The 27,196-nt window shown below is 43.0% G+C and overlaps 1 protein-coding gene across 1 annotated transcript in view; it reads right to left on the bottom strand.

Annotated features, from left to right (window-relative positions):
- kcnh7b (potassium channel, voltage gated eag related subfamily H, member 7b) overlaps positions 1-27,196 on the bottom strand; it is a 443,308-nt gene that overhangs the window by 79,753 nt on the left and 336,359 nt on the right. Inside the window, exon 9 of the mRNA XM_078227700.1 lies at positions 5,182-5,607. Within this exon, the coding sequence (XP_078083826.1) occupies positions 5,182-5,607 (426 nt within the window). The remainder of the gene's footprint in view (positions 1-5,181; positions 5,608-27,196) is intronic.

Here is a 27,196-nt window from a genome sequence, read left to right as displayed (position 1 = left end):
TTTGTGACTGGAAACCTGTGTCCAGTGGTGTATCACAGGGATTGATACTGGTCCCTTGCTGTTTTTAGTGTACATTAATGATCTAGACATGAAAATAGGAGATATGATCAGTAAGCTCACAGGGGACACAAAAATTGGTGGTTTGAAAAATAGTGAGGGGGAAAGCTTTGAATTACAAGACAAAATAGATGGGCTGGTCAGATGGGCAGAACAGTGGCAAATGGAATTTAATCCTGAAAAGTGTGAAGTGATGCATTTTGGGAGGACTAACAAGGCAAGGGAATACACAATGAATGGTAGGATGTCAGGAAGTAGGGAGAACCAGTGGGACTTTGGGGTGCATGTCTATAGATCCCTGAAGGCAATAGGACAGGTAGATAAGGTGGTTAAGAAGACGTATGGGATACTTACTTTTATTAGCTGAGACATAGAATATAAGAGCAGGGAGGTTATGATGGGGCTGTATAAAATGTCTGTTAGGCCACAGCTAGAGTATTATGTGCAGTTCTGGTTGCCACACTGTAGGAAGGATCTGATTGCACTAGACAGGCTGCAGAGGGGATTCACCAGGATGTTGCCTGGGCTGCAGCATCTCAGGTATGAAGAGAGGCTGGTTAGGTTGAGGTTGTTTTCTTTCGAATTGTGAAGGCTCTGATTGAGGTGTACAAAATTATGGGGACATTGATAGAGTAAATAGGAAAGAATTTTTCCCCTTAGTAGAGGGGTTAATAACCAGAGGATATAGAGTTAAGGTAAGGGGAAGGAGATTTAGAGGGGATTTGTGGAAAAGATTTTCACCCGAGGCTGATGGGAATCTGGAATTCGCTGCCTGAAAGGGTGGTTGAGGTGGGAACCCTCACAACATTTAAGAAGCATTTAGATGAGCACTTGAACCGTCTTAGCATACAAGACTATGGATCTAGTGCTGGAAAATGGGATTAGAATAGATAGGTGCTTGACGGCTGGCACAGACACGATGGGCTGAAGGGCCTTTTCTGTGCTGTAAAACTCCTGACTCTAACGGGAAGTTCAAACTTTGTTTTAGAAGTTATTGATATCTTTGGGGACTGGGGATTGCAAAGTGAAGCCATATTTCATTGGCATAATATAATGCTTTCTTAAATGAAATTTTGTAAAATTTACTGGTTCAGTTGTAAGTTACAAATTCAAGTGTGTAATAGTAGATAACAAGTAAGCTGGAGAATGCACTTTCAATCTTTAAATCATTTATATAATGTGGCAGTATTTGCAAAATCTTTACTAGTGCTGTTTTTCCTTTCCCGATTAAGATGGCATGCATATATTCTCCTTTCAGACCTCCGTTAATGTGACGACTGAGCTTATTGCTAGGATCTGCATGAGAAATTGCTGCCTCTGATTTTACCTCCCATGCAGTGGATAAGTATTTCCTCATTTTAGTGCTTTCCCAGACTGGCCCGTTATGATTGACAACTCATCCTGTGGAGAGTTGTAAATTTAAACCTCTGCTCTCTGACTAGTTTTGAAAGGCTTCTCATTCACTGCAATGTCAAAGCTCTAGGTATTAATGTTGAAAATGTGCCTGACCTATGAGTATTCCTCAAGTTGTACATTAATTCTATTTGTGGCACCTTTTTTAAAGGGCTAACCTCTAATATTCACAGAAAGAACATTCCATTTATAGAAAGTCGATTTTTTTTTACTTGAATTGTAACTAAAATGTCAAATTCATTGGTGAGTTAACTACAGTTTATTGCTAGCAAAATGATATCTGCTGGAGGTTGAGACATATATTGACCAAAATAAATATCCATTTGTTCTTCTCAGCAAGTAATATTAATTTTATATTACTGCCCTTTCTAAGCACAGCTGGCAGATATGACTGTCAATGCATTAAATGCTGACACAAACTATTGTGGACTGCAGCAGAATTCTATTGCGCGGTTGGGAGTGAAAGGATTTTAGCCACATGAACAGTTTGTAGTTGAGTTGATACGGTCTGAAGGAGATTTGGCTTTTTACAGGAAGCTTCCATCACAATGCATCACAAAAACTCAAAGGCAGTTCAAGAACACTACAAAAATATTCTACAAATTTTAGCAACTGAACATTACAAGTGGGATTTTATGACCTCGTTCGTCCCGAAACCATAAAATCTCGCCCGAGGTCAACAGACCTTTCCATTGTCCGCCCCGAGCCCGCTCTGATTCCCGTGGCGGGCAGGGCGGTAAAATTCCGGCCAAAGAATCTGATCAACTATTGAAAAAAAAATTCCAAAATCATTCAGCAAAAGTTTCACATAAAGGCTTCATAGTTCAGCTTAGCTGCGATTTCTATAATGGGTGTGGTTCAGACATGTTTTTGTTCAGAGACATCAGTTTAGCACACCAAAGACTGGGTACACCAATGACTTAGTGACAATGTTGATGCAGTAGCAATGTCACTGAACTTGTTATCTAGAAACCCTGGCTAATGCTCTGTAGACCCAGGCACAAATCCTACCATGGCAGATAGTGGAATTTAGACATTGTCATACAGGGCACAATTTCAAAATTTGTGGATGGTATGCAACGTGGAAGCAGTATGCACTATGAGGAGGGTAGTGTCGAACTTCAAAAGGACATAGACAAATTTCTGAAATGGGCAGATAGGTGGCAGGTGAAGTTCATTGTGGAGGAAGTGATTCATTTTGATATGAAGAATCATGTGTCCTGAACTGAATGTGTACTCCAAATTCCAGATTTTTGAATGGATAAAAGGGAATGGTCAAAAAGTGGATGGCAAGCAGAACTGCAGCCATTACGCAGCACTGGTGCCATTGATGAGAGTTTATTTTATTTATTTGTCACAAGTAGGCTTACATTGACACTGCAATGAAGTTACTGTGAAAATCCCCTTGTTCGGATATACTGAGGGAGAATTTAGCATGGTCAACGCACCTAATCAGCATGTCTTTGGACTGTGGGAGGAAACCGGAGCACCCGAGGAAACCCACACAGACACAGGGAGAACATGCAAACTCCACAAACAGTGCTTTTGGAGTTGGGTGGAAACAGGGAGTTCAAGTGGGTAAGTTAGAAGGAGGTAAGTAGTCATTAAATTTGCTTTCAGGGTTAGCTAAATTAGTTATTTAATTGGCAAGTTAAAAGTTGCACTTTAGTTAGTGGATTCCTGAAACCGGAGTCAGCTGAGTCAGCTCTCAACTGAAACTCTGGCTGACTGATTGTACAACTGGTTCAAACCAGTTCCAAGGCATTGGAGTGGACTGGACAGAGTGAAGGCCATGGGCTCTGAGACATTCTGGTGATCAGTTCTGTTCATCAAGGCTAGTCAACAGCCACCACATCCTCCCTTCCACCAGACCCCAGCTAAGTTGCTCCAGTACGGCTATAACACTGACATCCAGCCAACATTTGAAAGTGTGCTCAGGATGTCCCAGTACCAAAAGCAAGATAAATCTAATTCCATTAGTAATCGCCCTATCAGCCTCCTTGCAATTATCAGCAAAATGGTTGAAGGAATCTTCAATACCGCCATCAAACAATATTTACTCAACAAAAATCTGCTTAATGAAGCACAAAAGTTGTATAACATCTTGTCACATCCTCAATCCAGATATCGATGGACAATTGAATCCAAGAAGAGCAGTGAAAGCAGCTTCCATTGATATCAAAGTATGCATTAAACACTTATGACACCAAGAAATTGTACCAAGATTGAAATCTGTGTGTGTCAAAGGGAAAAGCCTTCAATGGCTGCAGTCAACTGATTCATAGAAAGCTGATTGTGGAGATCAGTCATCACAACACTAGGACATGGTTGTAGGGATTTTTCAGCAAAGTATCCTTAACTCAACCACCGTCAGATGTTTCGCCAAAGATAATCCTTCTCTCATTAGCTCAGGGCACATTTGCTGATGATCAGCTTCAAGCTTTGTTGAAAAGTCCTTCAATAAGGGAATAGCTCATAGTAGCCTACAGCAGGAGAATAATTATGTTTGGGCTGAGAAGGGGTACGTAACCCTTAGAGTCACCACCATCACCAAGTTCCTCACTCTCTTAAGTTTGCCACAGCTGAACACCATTGCGATAAGAGGAGGGTAAAGACTGGGTACTCTGTAAATAGTGGCTTCAGTCAAGAGTATGGTGGAATAATCACCACTCACCTGAATGGATGTAGCTGTAACAACAATCAAGAATTTCCAAACCATCCAAGACATTGGAATGGGAGTAAGGTATTTAGCTTCTCAAGATGGTTCCACCATTCAACTGGACCATAGTGGTAACCATTAATCAAATTTTTGGTGGTGGTGCAGTGAGCACTTATCCTCATTTGCTGCAGCCTAAAGCTGAGCATATACCTGATTCTGGGAAAGCGCCCCAACGTTACAACTAGTTTTGTTGTTATTTGTATCCAAGAAATTTCTCTATGTTGCTGGTGAAAAAGCATGGCATGTTCCCTTCATTCTATGTAAACCTGTAACTTTGAGTTTAGGGTTTTTTAGCATAGTAAAAGTTAATTTTGAAACCAGCTCTGTCCTCAGAAACACATGTGCTTTCCATCCTTCGGATTGCAGAAACTAGCAAGTTAAACCAAGCTGCGGGGTCATGTGATTTTAAACATGTGACAAGCGCCAAATACATTTAGACCTACATTCCTGATATAAACCACCCTCCGCCATCACCATTTTGCCTTGAATTGAACTTCACCAAAATGGTAAATCTGTTACATGCCAGTCTAGGAATGCAACAATTATTGTGCATTCTTCTGTATGAGTAGATTCTACCTGATTAATTCATGTTTTAAGTTTCCTTTCTACTTTGATTTTTGGTTTGGACCGTTCCCCCTCCTTTTGGGGAGCTGCCCCTTTTAAACTGTCCCTTAGCTAATTTGAGTTTGCTTATTTGGTTGGTATTGAAAAGAAATACCTGATTAAGTTAAAAGTTAGTTTGAACAATACACCTGTTAGGACACCAAAAATAATTAAACCGATTTACAGATATCGAAAATCCACTTTGAACATCAAGAGACACCATCTCACTTTTCTTGCTGATCGCAGTGAATTGTACTGCAGGGAAAACCTGAGTCAGCCTCAGACATAGGAAATACATTTTGAGCCTTCATCATGTAATTCTAAGAATTTTCAAGCTGTTAGGGCTCTTCTCCATAAACATTAAATGAATTGTAATTTTCATGACTTACTTCATCCGACCCAGATCCAAAAATCAGCAGGTCAAAAGGTATAGCGGCAACCATGTCAATGAGGAACCAGCCTTTGAAGTAGTGAATTGCAATTTTTGCTGGATGACTGACCACTTCTTCGTTTTGGTTTACATAAGTTGTTCTGAAGTTTATTAGAATATCAATAATGAACATAATATCCACCATCAAATCGACGACATTCAGTGGGCTGCAGGAATAGCCACACTCTCTTCTTTTTTGCTCCTCCCTGTCGTTAAGTAGAAAGGCTGCGGAATAGGGAGTGAAGATAGCCGTGTAAATCACGAGTAGCAGAATTAACCAATCCCAGACAGCCTTAAAAGGACTATAGTGCAGGATGGTGAGCTTGTGGATGCGAGGAGTCTGAAGCTTGTACTCAGGTAGAACATCAGCTCCCAGGGATAGAACCTGGCAGGGGGGTGGGAGGGGGAAAATAGACAAATGTTAGAATGCTGTAATTTTTCAGATTTAGCCCAATTCATGTGCATTGTTGATACAGATTTCTGTCATAAAGTTGACAAGTACCGAAAAATAATTACAATTTGACCAGAAAATACATGGTTGTGTATCATTTAGAATCTAAAATGAGCTTGTCTTTTTTTACTAAGGCACAAAGGACATGAGTGGACCATTCAGCCCTTTGAGCCTATTTTGCCATTCTTTCACCATTCTAAAGTTTAAAGTTTATTTATTGGTGCCACAAGTAGGCTTACATTAACACTGCAAGGAAGTTACTGGGGAAATCCGCTAGTCGCCACACTCCGGCGCTTGTTTGGGTACACTGAAGAAGAATTTAGCATAGTCAATGCACCTAACCAGCACGTCTTTCCGACAGTGAGAGGAAACCGGAGCACCTGGAGGAAACCCATGCAGACATGGGGAGAACATGCAAGCTCCACACAGACAATGACCCAAGCCAGGAATTAAACCCGTGTCCCTGGTGCTGTGAGGCAGCAGTGCTAACCACTGTGCCACCGTGCTGTTATCATAAAAATCAACTCCATTCACTTGTTTATGATCCAAATCTTTACTGAGAGCAGTTAAACTGCAATAGTTCTGTTCCCCCATCTTGGCTGGAATTTTCCGGCCGTTCATGCAGGTAGGATTTTCCGGTACCCCCACTGCAGGTTTCCCGTAGACAATAGCGGGACCAGAAGATCCTGCCACCGGACAATGGCGGGCTGCCTCCGCTGCCGGTTGCATGGAAAATCCTGACCTTGTTCTTGCAAATCTGCCATTTTATCATTACTGGTTTTCACAGTTGATAAGCTTCCTGCTAGACTCCAGTGGAAGCCTCATTAATAAATAAAGTGGAGGATTCTGTAATGTACACGGGTCGCCGATGACATTCCGTTCCCCGAACTGTACTCAAGAGCGATGTGTGCTTACCTTGTAGCTCATCATATAGTCAGTGGGAAACCTTCTCTGTATAGATTGGACCACAAGACCAATTCACAAAACAATGATGACTGAGTGTGCTTTCAGGCATTCTACAATCTCACTAAGTGTTGGGAAGCCAGCCACGCCCACCAAAGGACATTAACAATAAATTCACTCCAAGACCTGGAAAAATAGTGGCACTTGTCGCATGTGGTGTGTAAAATGGCTTCTGCCCAAAATCTTTTTTTTTTAACCCCACATGACTTCAGAGGATACATGACTGTGGCAAGTTACAGTACACAGAGACCATAGTGCACAAAGGCATTTCTCCAAACATCCTTTTCATAAAAAGAAAAAACACCATTGTTTGCACTTCCAAATTACCCATGACATAATCATCAAGTTAAACAGAAAACTGTTCATTTTAGATAAAGGCAAAATACTGCAGATGCTGGAATCTGAAACGAAAGCAGAAAATGCTGGAAAATCTCAGCAGGTGTGACAGCATCTGTGGGGAGAGAATAGAGCCAATGTTTCGAGTCTAGATGACTCTTCATCAGAGCCAGATGGTGAGCTTGTGGGTGCGAGGAGTCTGAAGCTTGCACTCAGGTAGAACATCAGCACCTAGGGATAGAACCTGCCAGGGCTGATGACGAAGGGTCATCTAAACTCAAAACGTGGGCTCTATTCTCTCCCCACAGATACTGTCAGGCCTACTGAGATTTTCCAGCATTTTCTGTAAATGTTCATTCTAGTTTGTCTCACTTTTGTCTGTCTCATAATCGTTAAAGCCTTCAGGTCTTCCAATGGTACATGTATAGGCTGTTGTTTGTTGTGCGTCTGCTGGTTCCTGGGGTGATGTTGCCTCTCCGGCGAATGTCGTTGCCATGGTGAGTGTTGTTGCTGATCCGTTGCAGCTGTTGGGGAGCGGTTGGTTAGCTTCTGGGATTGATGGTCGTTCTGTTTCTTGTTCAGGTGCCAAAATCAATTCCTCATCAGCTGTCTGCTATGAATGATCAGCTTCTCCAGTTCTAAATATGTGTCCGCAGTTGTGACGATGTATCTGGTTGTTCACTTTCACTATCAAAGTGACAACTGCTTTACACAGGTACCAATTTGCCAAGTTGGTGATCTTTGTTGAGTGTGTTGAATGTTTGCATTCTGACTGGCTCTCCAACTCTCAGCTCTGGCAATAAATTGGCCACTCTATCAAAGTGACATTTGTCTTTCTGTCATTTCACTTTGGTTTTGTCACTCTTGTTGCTACTTCTGGTTTCAGTACTTTTTCAGCATTCCTTTAAACATTCAAATATCATTTGTTTTGATCATAATTTCTTGAGTAGTCTGTGTCTGGGATGACATTAGTCACAGCTTTCCATTTCTTCAGTAGATGTATTTCTCTAGTCTAAGATCACCTTATACACATCTGTGCTGGTTCTAATCAATTTTGTGAGGATCCTTTTGGCAATTTTTACCACTGCCTCAACCTTCCCATTTGACTGCAGATGGCAAAGTATTAAATTTCCCAATCATCTATGAAGTTCTTAAATTCTTTACTTTTCACAATGTCAGGACTGTCATGACTGTAGCATAACAAGGTAATAGTTATGGTAATGAGTTAGTGATGAGTAGAATGATAAAACATCAGCAGAAATGTGCTAGAGACCCTGTGGAGCAGGTGGAACAGTCTGTACTCAAGAGGTATGTGTTTACCTAGTAACTCATATATACACATCATGTGTAAATAGTGTAGATAAAGTAGTTTTGAAGTAACCAGCCTGAGTCTGACTAGAGTTTCTCATTGTAAGTGGGAAACCTTCTCTGTATAGATTAGACCATAAGACCAATTCACAAAACTGTAGTGTGCTTTCAGGCATTCTGCAATCTCACTGGTGGTCATTGACATCAGCCTGTCTAACATCCAAACTACTCTTCCCATAGCCAAAAAAAAACTACTGAAGCCAGAATTAGCAACAGGAGGGACAAAATCAAAGTGAAACAACAGAATAGTCTGAATCGTAGTCTGATAAGATAGTCAGTTCCAAAGCAAGTGAAGAGATCTACTCTAAGCTTTGCCCATGGTCTGTCTGGGTTATCATGAACATCTCTTCAGCCTGCTTAGCTTGATGTTCATTACAAGCACTGCACTGACCTTTTGGTCAGTAAAGCACTTCTCTGCCTTCCTCAGACTAGGCTCAATTCCTTAATGGCTTGAATGGATCTGTGTAAGCATCTCTTTTCTCATCTCTTTCGAGATGATGACACTAGTTCCTTTGCCATCTTGGGTCATCACATAATCTCTGTATGCCCAATAATCTCTTATCGTAATGGATATATCCTTGATGGTTTCAGGCCATCCTTTCATCACTACTTTCTGTAGCACTGCGAGAGATACATCTCACAGTGTAGTTTGCTTGATCTGAGCAAGATCCTTGTCTCTCAGATTCAATGGGCAGGATTTTACAGCCTTGCTCGAGTGAGACCGGAAAATCCCGCCCGAGGACAACGGACATTTCCTTTGTCCGCCCCTCGCCCGCTCTGATTCCGTGGCGGGCAGGGCAGTAGAATTCCAGCGTATGTCTCTGGTGGATTTATAACCTCCAGAACATGCCATGCCATTGCTTCTCATTGAATATGGAAGATTTCACTCTCTGTATTAGCATCACCAACTTTCTTCCAAGGGAGAGCAGTCCCTGACAGCAGGTTGGCGATGTATGTCTACTTCTTCTCATTACACTTCACGTTCAAATGATTATCTCTGTAAACAAAGTAACATCCCTCGCAGGTACAAGAATGGAAGAAGCCAGCAAAATTCAGCAGGTCTGCGCTGCATCCATTAGGAGAAAAACAGAGTCCTAATCTCTTCTAACAGATGTGAACAGTCCTGCTGAGTTTTTCCGGTGTCCTCTGCTCTTGTTTCAGATTTCAGCATTTGTAGTATTTTGCTCATTTTATCCTTTAGATTGGAGCAGATAGTAGCAGAATGAGAAAGATATTTTGGTGGCTTATGGTCAGACTCTATCAACATTTTCTCTCCCAGACAGGGACTGATTAAAATGCACAAAAGTAAAAACGATAGCCAGGTACTCGCTTTCTCAAATTGTGCTTGGTGTTGTTCAGTTTGCATTAATGCTCTGGATGCAAATGAAACTGGTTGTCCTTGTTGCATGAGGGTTGCTCCAAGCCTGGTTTCATTGACATCACACTGCAGAGTGACCATAAGACCATAAGACATAGGAGCGGAAGTAAGGCCATTCGGCCCATCGAGTCCACTCCACCATTCAATCATGGTTGATTTCAACTCCCTTGTCATTGACATGGTAGTACCTCATCACTGGCATTGTCTTCACTTTGTCTGATGCCAATGAAGGCTGCTTCTTGTTCTTTGCACCAATGTCATTGAACATCCTATGCAGTGAGCTTGCATTGAGGTTCACACTCCAATGGCAAATTGGGCAAGAACTTTGATAGGCAATTCACAAGTCCTGCAGATTGTTGCACAGCCTTTATATCCTTTGGTTGCTGCATCTCTGCTACTGTTATGATGGAGGACTCTCCACTTCACATTTCTTAGAAGGCCCAGTTCGGACGTCCAGGCAAGGAATGGGGAGCTCCAGTGCAAGATTAGTAAATAGAGTGGAGTGGTAATCTGATAGTGATTCCCATCCCTTGGAAGAATGAGCCCAGTGTAATCTGTCAGGATCTGTGCAGTAGTCAATGGCTTGTGGCCTGTGAAACAGTGCAAATCTCTTCTGGTACATGGATGGTTACCAGTCAAAGCTTTTGACTTGTTTCAGCGGAAATGTGGGGATTTTGCTTCATGGTTACTATCTGAACTATCTTTCTCCCCATTGCACTGGGATCTCAGCTTAGTTTGTCCTCCTGGATGAGCATTGTTCCATTATATAGTATCAACTTTACCGCTGATGGCATCCTTTTCAGCTCACCATCTTGTGCAACTTCACACAGGTCCGTGGAGCACGTGATGTTGTATGTAGCACTGACATCTATCTGACACTTTAAGTAAGTTTGATGCTCTCCTTCTGCAGTTATCATTCCAATAGTCACAAACCATTTTTTACCTTAAGACTTGATGGTGCCAACCTGTTTTATGGTGTAGAGTGATTTGTCAGAATCATTGTCCAACATCCATCTTTACTGAGAGACCTAGATAGAGTGGACGTAGACAGGATGTTTCCACTAGTGGGAGAGACTAGAACTCGAGGGCACAAACTCAGAGTGAAGGGACGCTCCTTTAAAACTGAGATGAGGAGGGATTTCTTCAGCCAGGGGGTGGTGAATCAGAGAGCTGTGGAGGCCAGGTCATTGAGTGTCTTTAAGACAAAGATAGATAGGTTCTTGATCAATAAGAGGAGAATGGGGATGAGAATCATATCAACCATGATTGAATGGTGAAGCAGACTCGATGGGCCGAATGGCCTAATTCTGCTCCTACATCTTAGTTTTGTGGTCTATAGGCTCACTTTTCTTCTTTCCAGCAAAACATTTGCATGCAAAGAGATTCAGCTTCTTACAATCAGAGCACTGCTTTCCCATGCTGGACACGCTTCCTTTTCTTTTGTGTGGTGTCTACAATATCTACATTCTGTACTTTGACCTTGATCTGTCTGCTGCCCCTTCTGTATCTAGACCTTTTTCTAAATTGTCTTGTGCTCAGAAGACGTAGGTTGCCTCTCCGCATTGTGCTAAGTCTAGCTCAGATCTCCCATCAAAATACTCTTCAGTTAACAATTGACCACTTCTGAGTTTCTGCACAAATCAATAGCTTTCTTAAGAGTAAGTTTCTCTTTGCTCAGCAGACATGCTCACACAGCCGGATCTCTTGTTCCTAAGACAATTCCATCACTGATCAGGTCATCCTTCAGTGGCTGAAACTCACAAGATTCAGCTAGATGTCTCAATGCAGTCATATACTGATCAATATTCTCCCTGTCTTCCTGAGTCTGCTGTTGAACATGTAGTGTTCCTAAACAACATTAGCAGAGGGTTCAAAGTGGGCCCTTAAGGCCTCCAAAATTTCACGAAACTGCTCCTCAGAGAGGTCTAGGGTACAATGCAGCTTGTAGCACTCTTTCCCAGCACTGATAACAGATTTACTACTCTTAATCTTTTCAGATTTCTTGTGGAACTCTGTGGCAATTTCACAGATCTGCAATTCAGACTGAAATTATGTCCAATTCACTTTCAAATCACCTTTCATCTCTTTGTATGTACAAAGTTGCAGTTTTAATCATTTCCTGCTGCTTTTACAGCAGCTGACTCTCTAAGGGTTATCAAAATCCACTCAAATTCAGCTATGCGCTCCTGACATCATGTTCCACGTGGCGTGTAAACATGGCTTCTGCTCAAAGCCTTTGTTTTATGCCGGATGACCACAAAGGTCACATGACTACGGCAAGCCACAATGTACAATAGACAGCAGTGCCCAAAGGCATTTCTCCAAACAGTGCCTATACCAGGTGCCATAAGATTCCTTTAGTACATTTTAGAGACTCATAACCACCCACTCAACACTTGGAGCAGCCCCCTGGATTGACCTTGTTTCTGGCAGCCTCTTTCTGGCAGGTGGCCTATGGAACACTCACTTTTCCAGCTTTCCCGACAACCAACAACCCTTTCCCACCGGAAATGGCTGAGCCACCGGCTGGTGGCACTCAATTGGGGCTTGGAAATTGGAATAGGCCCAACATTCAAATCACAATGGACCGATGTCCATTCCCATTGGCTATGAGTTAAACTCAACCCCTTGGTGTCAGCCTCAGTAAGGGGGATCAAAGTCCTGCCACAACATAACATTTATTCATCTTTTCAAATGTTCCTTCAGACGTGAAAAATAAAACTACATTCCTCTAGGTGGCAGTAAAGCCACTCTGATATTCAGAATTTTAAACAATTCAAGACTCCAGGTTTTATTTAAAGTTCCCAGCGTTATACATTTCTGTGAATTAAAAATATACAACTCCATCTCCAATGGTGTTATTAGACAAAAATAAAACAGTTGTCTCTCTTCTTGTCTTTGATGTTCTTTCATTTACTTTATCTTCCTCTCTCATGTTTTCCACATTGGAATTGTCCTCGGCGATTTTTCCCCCGTTAACATTTCTGTACGTTGTGATTTATCTTCAAGTCCAGGCTCATGCTCCTGACTCCACACACCCTCCCCAGTGCCTCCCTGCTTGCCTTCCTCACTGCCCACTCCAACGGACTCCAGTGTACAAACATGGTATCCAGCTGGGTTCCGGGCTGAGCTCCAAATGTCAGATTCAATCTGTCACGGAGACTGCCTATTTCCACCACACCCATCTGTACTTTCCCCCCACTGCCATTAAAACTCTCATCGAATCATTTGCCACCCACCGCCAACCCCAAATTTTCCAATCATTTAGAACAGAAACAGAAAATGCGGGAATTACTTAACTGTTTCTGTTTCGGCATCTGCATTATAGAATCATAGAATCCCTACAATGCAGAAGGAGGCCATTCGGCCCATCGAGTCTGCACTGGCCACAATCCCACCCAGGCCCCATCCACATGACCCCATGCATTTACCCTAGCTAGTCCCCCTGACACTAAGGGGAAATTTAGCATGGCCAATCCACCTAACCTGCACATCTTTGGACTGTGGGAGGAAACTGGAGCATCCGGAGAGGAAACCCATGCAGACATGGGGAGAATGTACAAACTTCACACACACAGTGACCCGAGGCCGGAATTGAACCCAGGTCCCTGGCACTGTGGGGCAGCGGTGCTAACTGCTGTGCCACCGTGTTTTATATTTGCCAATAACTTCTAAACGTCCTTCCCAACCTCTGTCCTACACAGGCTCTTATTCATCCAAGACCCTACATCCCATCTACTATCCTGTATAAAGTTCAACTCACTTTACATCTTTCTCCTTCCCAAAATCAACTGACACACTGTCCCCTAACTTGATGTACTGGTATAGGGGAACAGGGAGCCTGTTAAGTTTTACATAGCTCTGCTGTATGCTACCATTGCAATTCCTTCCAATCCTATACCGCTGGTTCCTTCCTGTTTTTCTGGGTCTGCCCTACTGTGCACCCACGTTCCACCTCACCCCCACATCGGCTTCAATCAGGGCCTACCTGGGCTAGCACACTTCTTTGGCTTCTCTCTACATCTCTGTGATTCACTGCATTGTCTCCTACTGCAATGTATCGTTTCGCCCTTTAAAATTGTGCAAATCCTTATTACCTGTATCTTTCCTGTCCACACTTCAAATTCCTAAGCCGACCACCATCTTACCATAGAAGATTGTCAGAGGTATGGACAGGGTGAGCAGGGAGCAGCTGTTCCCCTTGACTGAGTGGTCAGCCATCAAGGGGCATAGTTTTAGGGTAAGGGGTGGGAGATTTGGAGGGGATTTGAGAAAAGCCTTTTTCATTCAGAGGGTGGTGAGAATCTGGAATGCACTGCTTGGGAAGGTAGTGGAGGCCGGCAACCTTTAAAAAATATTTGGATGAGCACTTGAAATATCATAATAGTCAAGGATATGAGGAAAGTGCTAGAAAATGGGATTAGCGCGCCGTCAGTGGTAGTTATTGTTGGAGCAGACTCGATGGGCTGAAGGGCCTTTTCTGCGGTTGTATGACTCTATAACACTACTTTTTTTATCTCATGTTTTCTCCTGTTCTTTTCAACCTTGCTGACATTCCGTGTTATGGGCCTTGACCTTCCACCGAGAATTTTAAACAAATTAATGCAATGCCTGCTGCAGAGTGCTTAATCCAGGTTAGACACTGATTGATATCATATCCCATAGGAATTTCTATAGTGAAAGTTCATTGTGAATTTTTTTAAAAGCAAAGCCTTCCATTTCTATAGCACCTTTCACAAAGCACTTTACAGCCAATTACAATTAAAGTGTAGTCACTTTTGTAATGTATGAAACAGCACAGCCAATTGGCACAGCAATTTTCCACAAACAGCAATAATGTCCAGATAATCTGTTGATTTTCTGGTTTGTCATTTGGCCAGAATGCCAGGGATAACTCCCCTATTGTTCTATAAAATAGTGCCATGGAATCCTGCCTCATTCTTTCGTTGGATGTGAACAGTACTGACAAGGCCAGCATTTGTTGCCTATCCCTAATTGTCCTTGAGGAAGTGATGACCTTTTTGAACTGCTGCAGTCCATCTGGTGTAAGTAGACATACAGTGCTTCCGGGAATTCCAGGATTTTGATCCAGCAATAGTGAAGGAATGGCAAAATAGTTCCAAGTCAAGATAATATTTGGCCTGGAAGGAAACATGCAGTGGGTGGTGTTCCCATATGTCTGCAGCTTTTATCCTCCTGAGAGGTAGAGGTTATGGGTTTAGTAAGTGCTGCCAAAGGATCCTTGGTAAGATGCGGCAGTGCATCTTGTATATGGTACACACTGTCGCCACTGTGTGTTGGAGATCAAGTGGGCTACTTTATCCTGGATGGTGTCGAGCTTCTTAAGCGTTGTTGGAGCTGTACTCATTCAAGCAAGTGGAGAGTATTCCATCACACTCCTGACTTGTACCTTGTTGATGGTAGACAGGCTTTGGGATTTCAGGAAATGAGTTGCTCGCTGCAGAATTCCCAGCCTCTGACCGATTCATGGAGCCACAGTATTTATATATCTGGTCCAGTTGTGTTTCTGGTCAGTGGTAACTCCCAGGATGTTGATAGCAGGGAATTGAGCGATGGCAATTCAGTGAATGTCTAAAGGAGATGGTTAGATCCTCTCTTGTTGGAGATGGTCATTGCTTGGCACTTGTGTGGTGCGAATGTTACTTGCCACTTATCATCCCAACTTTAAAGTTATCCAGGTCTTGCTGGACTACTTCAGTGTTTGAGGAGAGGCAAATGATGTTGAATACAATGCAATCATTAGTGAACCTCAGCAGTCCTGAGCTTACGTTGGAGGGAAGGTCAAAGCAACTGAAAATGGTTCAGACTTCCCAATATCTACCCTGCCACTGTTAAAATAACTATGTTGGCAGTAGGGACATGGTACCCCTCACCTGTCCACACAATATCCACCACACACCCACCTCTCACAACCCTGCTTGCCAGCCTCTCCTGTGAGGTCAAAGAATTCTGGTCTATATTGGAATCCAACGGCATTTTAAAGGTAGTATTATTCTACAGTCTTAGTTCTGAATTCAAGGAAAATTCTAAGTGATTCCTATCTGGTACCAGATTTATAAAGTGAGCTGTTGGGAGTAACACTAAGCTGAATGCAGGCAGTAACCTAAAAATAAAATTGGATGCTATATCAAATAAACGTTGTGGCCAAAATGTAATTGGAGCATTGTGGTGGTAATATTTTGCAGAGGAGAGCTGCAGAAAGTATTGCAAAGTGGATGAAGGATTTGTACTGCTCTGGGATGCTGGTTAAGGCTTAAATTGGAAGCCCTTAACACAAATACATGTATTGGAATTGTCTCCACTTCCTTTCCTTTCTCTTAGCAGTTTCCGCCTACGTGCACTGCACTGAAAATCATTTTTCACCTTAATTATCTCAACTAGTCTCATGTGCAAATAGCTACTCGCTGAAGCACATCACTATCACTCAAAATAAACATAGGTTCCCCTCAACGTTTCAATCCAAATACTTGCAGGTTCAAAATAGTAAATGGCTCACACAATAAGTTGCAAAGAGGATATCAGAGGAGAAATCATTTGTTGCAAAGTGATACTTTTCAAACAGAAATGAGTTCAATATTGTGAGAAGTGTTGAGGCTTGATAATGTCTTTATTATAGTCTCAGATACAATAGGGACATAAGAAATTGGAGCTGAAGTAAGAACATTTGACCTTTTGAGACCTGCTCCACCATTCAACCAGTTCATGGCAGATCTCCCACATTAACTCTAGGTTCTCAAATCCTTTAATTCCCTCCACATCAAAACATTCTATTGATCTATTTTAAACGCACTCAACAGTTGAGTATTCTCACTTCTCTGTGTTAGAGAATGTCCAAGATTCACAACTCTTTGAAACAATACATTTCTCTCATCTCAGCCCACTCTTATTCTGAGAATTGACCTCTTGTTCTAGATTGCCCAGCCAGGGGAAACATTTTAAGTTTTAACCCTTATATGTTTCAATAAGATCACCTCTTGTTTTTCTAAATTCCAAGAAATGTAGGCTAGTCTACTCAATCTCTCCAGATAGGGCAATGGAATCAGTCTAGTGAAACTTTGTTACATTCTGTCTAGGCAAACAAGTCCTTCCTAGGTAAGAGGACCAAAACTGCACACAGTACCCCAAATGTGCCCTTATCAGTGCCTTGTATAATTATAGTAAATTTTGCCTCCTATTTTTATATTCTAATTCCTTTGTAACAAAAGCTAACATACAAATTGCTTCCCTGATTTCTTCTGGAGTTTCATGTTAACTTTCTATGATTCATAAGCACATCTCTCTCTGAGTGGAAAGATTTCCAGTCTCTCACCATTCAAAGCATCCTGTTTTTATCATCTCTCATACCAAAGTGGAAAACTTCACACATTATCATATTGTATATGTTCTTGCCTATACTCGCCGAACTTGTCTATATTTCTCTGCAGTCTCCTCACCATTTCCTTTCCCACCAGACTACGTATCATCAGCAAACTTTGATGCGTGACACTCAGTTCCCCTATCTAGTTATTGATACAGTTTTTAAATAGCAGAGGACAAAACACTGATCATTGCACTACCTACATCTGTCTGTTAATCTGAAAATGTCCCATTTTCCCACTTTTTGTTTTCTATCTATCACCAATCCTCAATTCAAGGTGAAATATTAACCTCAACACCATAAGTCCAATGGTGTTTGTGACTACTGCAAACAGTTTTATACTTATGGCAGTGCTCAAACTCCCAATTTCTAACTGAACATAGTGTAACAATAGCCACCCCCTTTAAATCCGAACTGGATTGTGGAGGCCACGATATGGAGAGCTGGAAAGATGTCCATATTGCCTGTTTTTGGGAAGGTCTGCTGCACCTTAACTCAAGCGAAGGGCCTTTTGGAAACAAGGACCGTGTCTGCTAAGAGCTGTTGACCAATTAGAGGCCAGAAACTCTATAGAGCAGGAGCGCCACAGGGTAGAAAATGGCTGCTGCTGGTCTGACGCCCAGCCAAGGTCAAGGATCAGTGCTAGAGAAGATGGAGGTCGGGGGAGGAGGGCTGAGGTGGAGATGGGCTGTGTTGGGCAGGAGGCGGCGTTGTGGGGGGAGTTGTGGGGTAGCGTTTTGGCAGCAGGAGCGGGAGAAGGTTCTCTGTGAGCTCTCTTCTTCCTGATGCCAGGTCCCTCGATCAGGCACTCGATCCCAGGAGCCTGCATGCAACCCTGCACAGGTTTACCTGCTGCATGATGAGTCTCTGATGTACTGCTGGGTTTATATCACTGGGTGGGAGATGGGGGTGTGTGAGGGTGGAGAGTGGGAGGAGGGCCTCAACTTAGCCTAATGATGTCTAGCTTGCATTTATTTTGATTATTACATGAATTAAATGGGTCCTATCATAAATTGCTCTGTATGGTCACTTGCTATCTCAGAAATAAAGCGGTTTCCTAATTTGTGTTAGGTATCATCCAACCAAATGTTTTTTTTAAAAGTTTATTTATTAGTGTCACAAGTCAGCTTACATTAACACTGCAATGAAGTCACTGTGAAAATTGCCACACTCCGGCGCCTGTTTGGGCCATTTAATGGCATCAATTTGTGGCAGGGTGGGAATAGCATCTACAGGTCAATGTGGCCTGGACTTAATCATGGCAGAGGCAGGAAGGTGGCAGGGCCTCTACACCTCACTATCCTGCCTGGTTAAATGCCCCCTTCCACCAACAAACCCACCACAGGGGGGTGGGCATAATACCCTGTCCATTCTCTCAAAAATCCACCTCTCAAATCTATTTTACGATATGTGCCAAGCGGCGTTCAGCTGAGTGATAAGGGAGGCAGGCAAACACTAAGCTTTCCCTAAGCGCACTAATTTGAACTTTCATGAAATAGTTCTGAATCCTTTTGGACTGTGTGTTCAACAGCTCGTAGCTGACCCCATATTGTTATCAGAGGGCGGCACAGTGGCACAGTGGTTAGCATTGCTGTCTCACAGTGCCAGGGACCCAGGTTTGGTTCCCGGCTTGGGTCGCTGTCTGTGTGGAGTCTGCACATTTTCTCTCCGCGTGGGTTTCCACTGGATGCTCCGGTTTCCTCACACAGTCTGAAAGATGTGCTGATTAGGCGCATTGGCCATTCTAAATTCTCCCTCAGTGTACCTGAACAGGCGCTGGAGTATGGCAACTGGGGGATTTTCACAATAACTTCATTGCAGTGTTAATATAAACCTACTTGTGACACTAATAAATAAACTTTTAAAGAAAATATTTGGTTGGATGATACCTAACACAAATTAGGAAACCATTTAATTTCTGAGATAGCAAGTGACCAGACAGAACAATTTATGATAGGACCCATTTAATTCAATCAATAAAAATTTCTTTATGTAATAATCAAAATAAATGCAAGCTAGACATCATTAGGTTATCATGTTTGATGTAAAATAAAACTCCCAATTATGAGTCTGGATTCTAACCTATTGAAATGGCAAAAGCCTAATCTAGCCACTTTCCATTTAAAATCCTGATTGTCAGTTAGTGATTTTGTCCTCTTATTATCTCCGTTTGATTAGGATCAGTTAGAAGAGTCAACTTCTACCTTGCACCAAGAACCAAGGACTTCTGAACAAATAATGGGTGTGAGATTATTCAGCCCATCGCGCCTTGGTATGATAATGAACATTAATTATCACAAAAGGTTAATGAATTACTTGCTGTTTTCAGTCTTTCAGGAAACAGGTTCAATTCAAAGCTGATTTGCAATTTAACCATCTTTCATTTTTAGTTCTTTAAAAGCCGACCATTAAAATGAGACTCCGAACTGAAGCATTTTAATGGAAAAATTGTCCAAAAAGGGAAGGAGTGAGAGAGTGGGACTAATTGGGTAGCTCTAACAAAGAGCTAACTAAGGCAAGAAACCTGAATGACCTCCTTCAGTGCGGTCAGATTCTATAACTGAAATGCTAAAATCTGACACTTTGTGGTTAAATTGGCTCCCTTTCACTCTACACAACATTTAATATTGGATCTTAATTGTCTGTAACCTTTTATTCAATTCCTTCCTAAATTCTAACAAGCAAGCACTTGGTCTTTACGAGACATCTAACATGCAACAAATGTTTCAGACACATCATCTAGCAGCCAGTTCAAATTGACATCCATAAAATGCCGTGCCCTTTCCACAATTGGTGCACCAAGGTAGAAAAATGGAAAGTTATGGAAGGATCTCCTCCCCTTCGACTTGCTGAATATGAAATGAACTTGGGCAGTCTCAACTCAGTGGCTGATGGGCATGGTCCTAAAGTTTCTTATTCAAAAGCAACAGTCAGTCTCATTTGGAAAAGTCACAGGCTGGCTTGTGCAGAAAATCACACCACAGATCAATAGATAAATCTGCAGGGTTTCTTGTAAATGCCGCACCACAACAAACCACTTGCTCTAATTAGAGGCTGATAATAACCAAGGCTCTGAATCATAATTTCCTGATTTACTCGACGCAAAGTAAAATTGAGACTAATCCAAATCCAGTATGCACATTTCTTCTCTGAGGGGGTGTTGATAACCAAATGTTGGGCGTGATTTTCCTGCCCCGCTATGCTGGTTGAGTAGCGGGGCAGGTGGGGGCTGGGAGCTGGTGGTGGGGCCGGTGCTCGGAGGCCAGGGTTGGTCATCAGGAGATTGGCCATGGCGGGGGGGTGGGGGGGGGGGGGGGTGGCACAGGTCAAGGCTGGCCATCGGGGGTGAGGGGCGGGCGATGGCAGGGGGGGGGGGGTGATTGGAGCCGGCAATGTCCAGGAGTGAGAGGTGGGAAGTAAATCCCCTGATGGACTCTGTGTTGCTCGGAATGCCATAAATTTATTTAACCAAGCTCGCCCAAAAAACGGACTGAAAAACCTTGCATTTTCCTGCCCATTTGGAAAATCACTGCCTGTTGTCATTTATACAAACTGCAATCAAATTTGCTGCTTGTCCAAAAAATAATTAAACTTCTTCGAAGGATCTAACTCATGTGTTTTACAAAACGAAGAATGGATTTTTCTTTGACATCCTTCAATGAAGATTTCAAGTTCAAAGCAATTTATTACATTAATGTCCCGCCTGGAGAATTCTTGGATCATGTAGATACAAGTGACAGTCATCCCACTTCATCACAACAATTTAATTTATAATGTGATTAAACCAGTTATATCAGTGAAGTGTAATTATGGTATGTGTACATCACCGTCTACAGTCACAAGACAGATTGCAGAGATGCAAACACCTGAGCTTGAAAGAATTCTGCAATTTCATTTTTCTAGTTGTTTCTAAGCTTTCTACTGATCAATATTAATTACGTGAGTGTGGGTTATTGTTGAAATCAGACTGCTCACATGAAACTGTAAAGCAGCACACTTTCTTTAAGCATGCTGCTTAATGGGAAATACTCTAATTAAAAAATATAGATTGGCTCTGCTGATAACTTGTTGGGTAAATAGATCATGTGCCTCACAGATCAGCAGAATTCAAGGCTTGATGCTGAGTTAGCTGACCTGAGCTAGGATGAAGTTAATCAACTGGTCTCAACAATTCCAGCGTGAGCAGAGGAAAGGATCAGCCAACATTTCAGTCCCTACTTGCTATCAGTGATCCGAATGGAAAAATGCAGATATGTGATTATTGGCTGAACATGGATCGGACAAATCTGCAATGGCTTTAATGCTTGAACAACTTGCTGACTGCCTTGACTTACAAGTGAAAAATGAAAAAAAAATCATAGGATTGTGAGTCTCCATGGGATTATACACCAGCGTGAATCACTGGCCCGCATCTTCCAGGGTGTGGCAATCATTGTTGGATTGCCGTTTGATGCACTATCAATCAAGCAAAGACTAGTTTGTATGCAGGAACAAATAGGCTTTTATTAGCAAATGACTTGGAGCACACCCATGCTGATGAACTGGTCCAGAGACTGAGGCAGGGGGTGGGGAGCAGTCACCTTTATACCTGGACCGGGGGGGGGGGAGGAGTCCTGGGCAGGGCCGGCAGGGACGTGTCCAGGCATGTCACACACACAGGCAATAAGCTAACAGTGGTTTACCACACCGTTTCAATTGAACTTTCCCCCTACCTGACGCTGCTTCACATTTCTTGTCGGAACCTGCAGCATCCCTCGGGGAGCTCCATTGCAGCAGGATAGAGTTGGGGAGAAAGGCAAGGCATGCTGCATTTTTATGGAGCTAGCTGTGGTATGGTAAGTTTAAGGGCACAGTTTGAATGTTAATGCATGATTGAGTGGATGAATGAGTGAATGGTAGGATGGTTAAGTGGGTGAGCTAACTGTGTTAATGGGTAGATGGGTAGGGTAGGTAAGGTGGTAGGTGGGTAAGACCGTGGGTGGGTTAAGTGGTAGGTAGGTCAGGTGAAAGGTAGTTTAGGCAGTAGATGAATAGGGTGGCTGGTGGGTAGCATGGTAGCTTGGTCGGGTGACAGGTGGGTGAGATGGCAGGCTGATAGGGTGGTAGATGAGTGAGGTGGCAGGTGTAGTATAAGGGTGTTTGGGCAGATCAAGTATTATTGTGGGACTGGGGAAACAATACTGCCACATAGTGATGTAGGGAGTCACATGATAGTTAGCTGTGTGTAGAGGAGTCTGGAAGAAACCAGCATGGAGACAGCACCCATGCAAGGCTGTACCTTGGAGGTGTTGATATTTTTGAGTTGTTAATGAACATTTAATATTCAGCCATACAAGCCTCCAGACCTCTCAGTGAGACACCAAACAACTCTTACAACAGCTGAGGGTGGGGTGGCATGCGGTAAGGTGGCAGGTGGGTAGGGTAGCAGGTGGGTGAGGTGGTAGGTGGGGAAGGATGGCAGCTGGGTGAGTTACCAGAGGGTGAGGTGATAGTTAGACCTTGGGGTAGGTAGATGGACAGGGAGTTGGATGGTCTGGGGGAGTCCTGCTGGGTGGCAAGGTGATTGGGGGGGGGTCAGTGTGAATGATTGGAGGGTCAGTTGTGTTGTCACCCAGGTTTTCTTACAACCTAACATTTCCTGGGTAACTATTCAGGTATCTAAATTGGAACTGTCCGAAGTCTCTGGCTCCATGTCAGAGTTGGAGACATTTATGCAGGATCCAGGGGGCTGATTTATTGCCCAAGATAAAGCCTAATAATCAGCCAAAAAGTCTCAAAGCAAGAGTGGTGTCATTTGCAATTCATCCCAAGGTCAAAGAAGATTCGTACAACTTGTTAATATTGGCATGTTACAGTTGGTTACAATGAGTGAATTGTGCCTGTGCTGAAACCAAATGGTTCAGTTTGTATTTGTGGTGATTTTAAAACTACCATAAATCCAGTATTGTGCGCTGATCAATATCCGCTTCCATTGCTTGAAGATTTGTTTGCTGGGTTATCAGGTGGGCAGAAATTCAGCGAGAGTGATCTTTCACAAATCTATTTACAGATGCATGTAGCCACTGAATCACAATCACTGCTTGCCATTGTTACTCATAAAGGTCTTTTTGTTATAAAAGATTGTTGTTTGGAACAGCATCTGCACCTACCCTATTCCAAAGATCAATGGATTAGATTTTAAGTGGTGTCTCTGGTGTACAATGTTACCTGGATGATATTCTAATTACAGGGTCCAGTGAACAAGAGCACTTGAAAAAATCTAAAAGCAACATTGAAACACTTTCATGTACATGGTTTGCATATCAAGAAAGAAAGGTGTGGCTTTTTCCGGACATCAGTCTAGTAGTATTGATAGCAAATGCCTACATAAAGCACCTAAAAAGATGGACACTATTTTAGAAGCACCATGTCTGAGGGATGTGATGCAATTGAGGCCCTTTCTAGGATTAGTAAATGATTATGGCAAATTTGTTCCTAATTTAGCTACATTATGGAAGCATTTGCATAATTTACCATGTGTGACATCACTATCAAATCAGGTGATCAGCTCTTAAAGCAACCATGTAACAATTTAAATATATGACAATAAATTAATGATTTTTTAAAACACAATGAGGGGAATTTTCCCATCCCGCCCACCACAGGAATTGTAGAGGGCAGGTGGTGGACCATGCAAAGGTCCGTTGACCTCATGTAGGATTTTCTGGTTTTGGGGCGAGTGCGGTTGGAAAATCCCACCCAATATTTAAAAGGAATACTTTTAATGGATTATTGAGGAAGTCTTTGTTTAAAAACAATTATATTAGTACTGAGATATGTACATGTCACATCATCATCATCAGAACAGCATGTGGCTGTTGGTTAAAGATATTCATGAAGGTGGCATCCTTTTAATAAACAGAAGACTGTTCCAAGTATGATCCAAGTGTAAAAGGTGAGGCTAGGTTTGATCTGGTTTTACGATGAGCTATAAATAAGAAAATATTGAGTACAGATGACGAACTTTCAGTATAAGTGACTGGTTTAATGGAAAACTGAGTGGTGTGGGAGGCTTATACAATGCCCTCATGCCCTTGGGACCTGAGTTCAATTCAAGCTCGAAATAATGAGCTGAAAGTCCCTTTTCTCTCCTGAGTTTAGAGTTTTAAATGAAATATGCTTGGTAATCACATTATTTCTTAATTGTGATCTAATAGAGAAAAAACTACCTCCACATTTTCTTCCTTTACTCATGGCTGGTGTGGGAACTGGAAAAGAAATCACACTGGGATCTATTCTATATCCACATCCAATTGACAGTAATAATTTTATCTTAACCACATGTAATGAAATCCCTGGCTTTGCAAATTAGTAAGATTCCTAAAACTTTTGAAGGATACTCTGAATGCACAATCAGCAGATGGCATGTTTCCTTTGTATGCCACTGGCAAATGTAATTTAATTAAGCTAATTAGCCGTAATAGTTGGGCTGCTTCTCAGTGGTCATGTAGAAAAAGGATCTGGTTCACAGAGGAGATGACCTGTGTGTCCATCTGGTCTTCCAGGTTTATTTTTAATATCTGACAAATAAGATAATGTGACTGATGGAGGAAGTTGGCAGATTTCTGAGTCTCTGTATCATTGAGCAACTCTTAACAGCCTTCTGCTGGTTTCTTAAATTCGATTATTTAAAAAGAATTGGAATAGCAGATCTTTTAGGGATCATTAAAAATAGTTACCATTTTCCAAAGTATACAAATGACAAGTTTGGGAAAAAAGTGCACAAAAGAACTTCATCATCAACAAGGCGAAATGTTTACACGCTATACGGGAGATGATGGTTTATTGGGATTATTGCTCGTCCATTAATCCAGAAACTCAGCTAGTGTTCTAGGGACCTGGGTTCGAATCCTGCCACGGCAGATGCTGGAATTTGAATTCCATAAAAAATATCTGGAATTAAGAATCTACTGATGACCATGAAACCATCGTTGATTGTTGGAGAAACCTATCTGGTTCACTAATGTCCTTTAGGGAAGGAAATCTTCCGTCCTTACCTACATGTAACTCCAGAGCCACAGCAATGTGGTTGACTCTCAACTTACCTTGGCAACTTACCTTGGCAATAAATGTTGGCCAGCCAGTGACACCCATTTCCCATGAATGAATAAAAAAAAAACTAATGACATGACCAGCCCTGAAAATCTTTGTAGAGGACATTTTCCACCTGTGAATGTGAGGGATGTAAGTACTAGGAAATGGGTCCTTTTGTAGATCCAAAATCGAGATCATATTCCCAATTCAGATAAGCACTCGTTAAAAGCAAGGTTAAGTTCTCTCTACGCAAGTTGTGACACTTTGTTCTGGCCGTTATGTATGGAGACATCACAAATAGATGTTCAGCAGAACAATTCTGCCCCTCGAGAGTTTTACAAAGCCAGCGCTACTAAACAAAGACCACAGTCAAATATCAACAGCATGAACTCTGCTCTGAGTGTAGCCTTACCCTGAAACTCCCTTTCCATTGCCTTATTCCAGACACTAAAATTTCATTCCCTCAGGAACCCCTTTCCCTGCATCATCAAAATGCCAAGGCCCTTCCAAGTTTTAGCAAAGCCTGTAAGAACTCCTCACCAGTGGTTCTAGAGCAATGGAAGATAGATTTTTAATTCTCCCAGAGCAGGGACCTTTTTCCCTCCTTTTAATAGTCTGAGTGAAATCCTCCTATGCTAGTGCTACCAGATCTGAACACTTTGCCTCTGTGCCTTCCAATGTAGCCAGATCCACCTGCAGTTTTAACATGGTGATCTGAGTAGGAGGCCACAATCAATGTCAGTTCGCCAGGTCAAGGCATCGGATAAGTTTATCAAGGCCAAAAGAGGGTAATTTCCCCTATCTCTAACATGAAACTCCTCCAGACTCATAGGCTTTGGCTTCTCAAACTGTGGACTCAATCCCTCTTTCCAATAGTCCTGATATGGCCCAGGCAGTTTTCCTGCTAAATACAACTTGGCTGGGATTCTCCCCAAAAAATTCGAAGTCCTCAATTCGCGTGAAAATGGGAGTAACTCCCGTTGTTGTTTTTTAGCTGGGTTTTCAGATTGAATCTCCCACACTCCGAACAGTGCAGAGTGCCCAAGCGGGATTCACTCTGAAAATCAGTGGGCATGACCTATTCTCACCCGAGAGGCCGGCAGCATAGCGCTGAGCGAGCCACTGTGCATGTGCCGATCTGTCAGCGCCAAGATCGGTGCATGTGCAGTGGCCTCCCCCATTGCCGGCTTCCAGATCGCTGACTAGCCTGATTGCTGGCCAGCCCCATATCATTGTCCCTCCAACCACCCCAGCCCCCATTTGCTAGTCTCCCGGACATCTCCAGGCCTGCCCTGATGTTTCCCCCCCACCCCCGTTGGCAGCCCTATCCACCCCCCTCCCCCCCCCCCCCCCCACCCCACCCCCAACGAACCCGATGGCCGGATCACCGTCCTCCCTCGCTCTGCCTGCGGTCCCTGTGAAGAGTGGCAGCAGGACCCCCCCCACCGATCGCCCCCCTCCCCCCCTCCATCAGCCCCACCCGCTTGGCACTGCCTAATGCTCAGTGGGCAGTGCCAAAGTGCCATTTGAGTATCGCCAGTTTGCCCCTTGGGTAGTGCCAGGGGGGCAGGCTGTCACTGCTAGGCTGGCACTGCCAGGGGGCACCCCTCTTACTCCTGACTTCCTGGGGGGGGCCTCAATGGCCTCTCTTCCCTCTAGCAGGGTCAGGTCACCTGTTTCCCCATTCATGGCGAGCACTATTAAACTCAGCTGGAGTGAACCACTCCTGGGAGGAGGCGAGATGCGAGCGGGCTCGGAGACTTCAATCCCAATTTCCAGCGTGGAGCTGATGATGATAAAAAACATGGCTCCGGAGACATGTGGAGGCCATGGTGCCCAGCAGGAATTCTGCAAAATGGCTTCAGCTGATGTCTCTGCGGATGTCTCCTGGCTGGGAGAATCGCCCGCAAGGTGTCCATAAATGGATTGCGAGACAAATGTTTTCCACTGATACTGACTGACTTCCTCACTGGAAGTTAGGCTACTTGATTTAAATAAGGGCTAAAAGTTAAAATACCTTCTATCTA

The sequence above is a fragment of the Mustelus asterias genome, chromosome 14 (genome assembly GCF_964213995.1).
Source record: "Mustelus asterias chromosome 14, sMusAst1.hap1.1, whole genome shotgun sequence".
Taxonomy (NCBI): Eukaryota; Metazoa; Chordata; class Chondrichthyes; order Carcharhiniformes; family Triakidae; genus Mustelus; species Mustelus asterias.
This window is presented reverse-complemented; position numbering and strand designations above follow the sequence as displayed.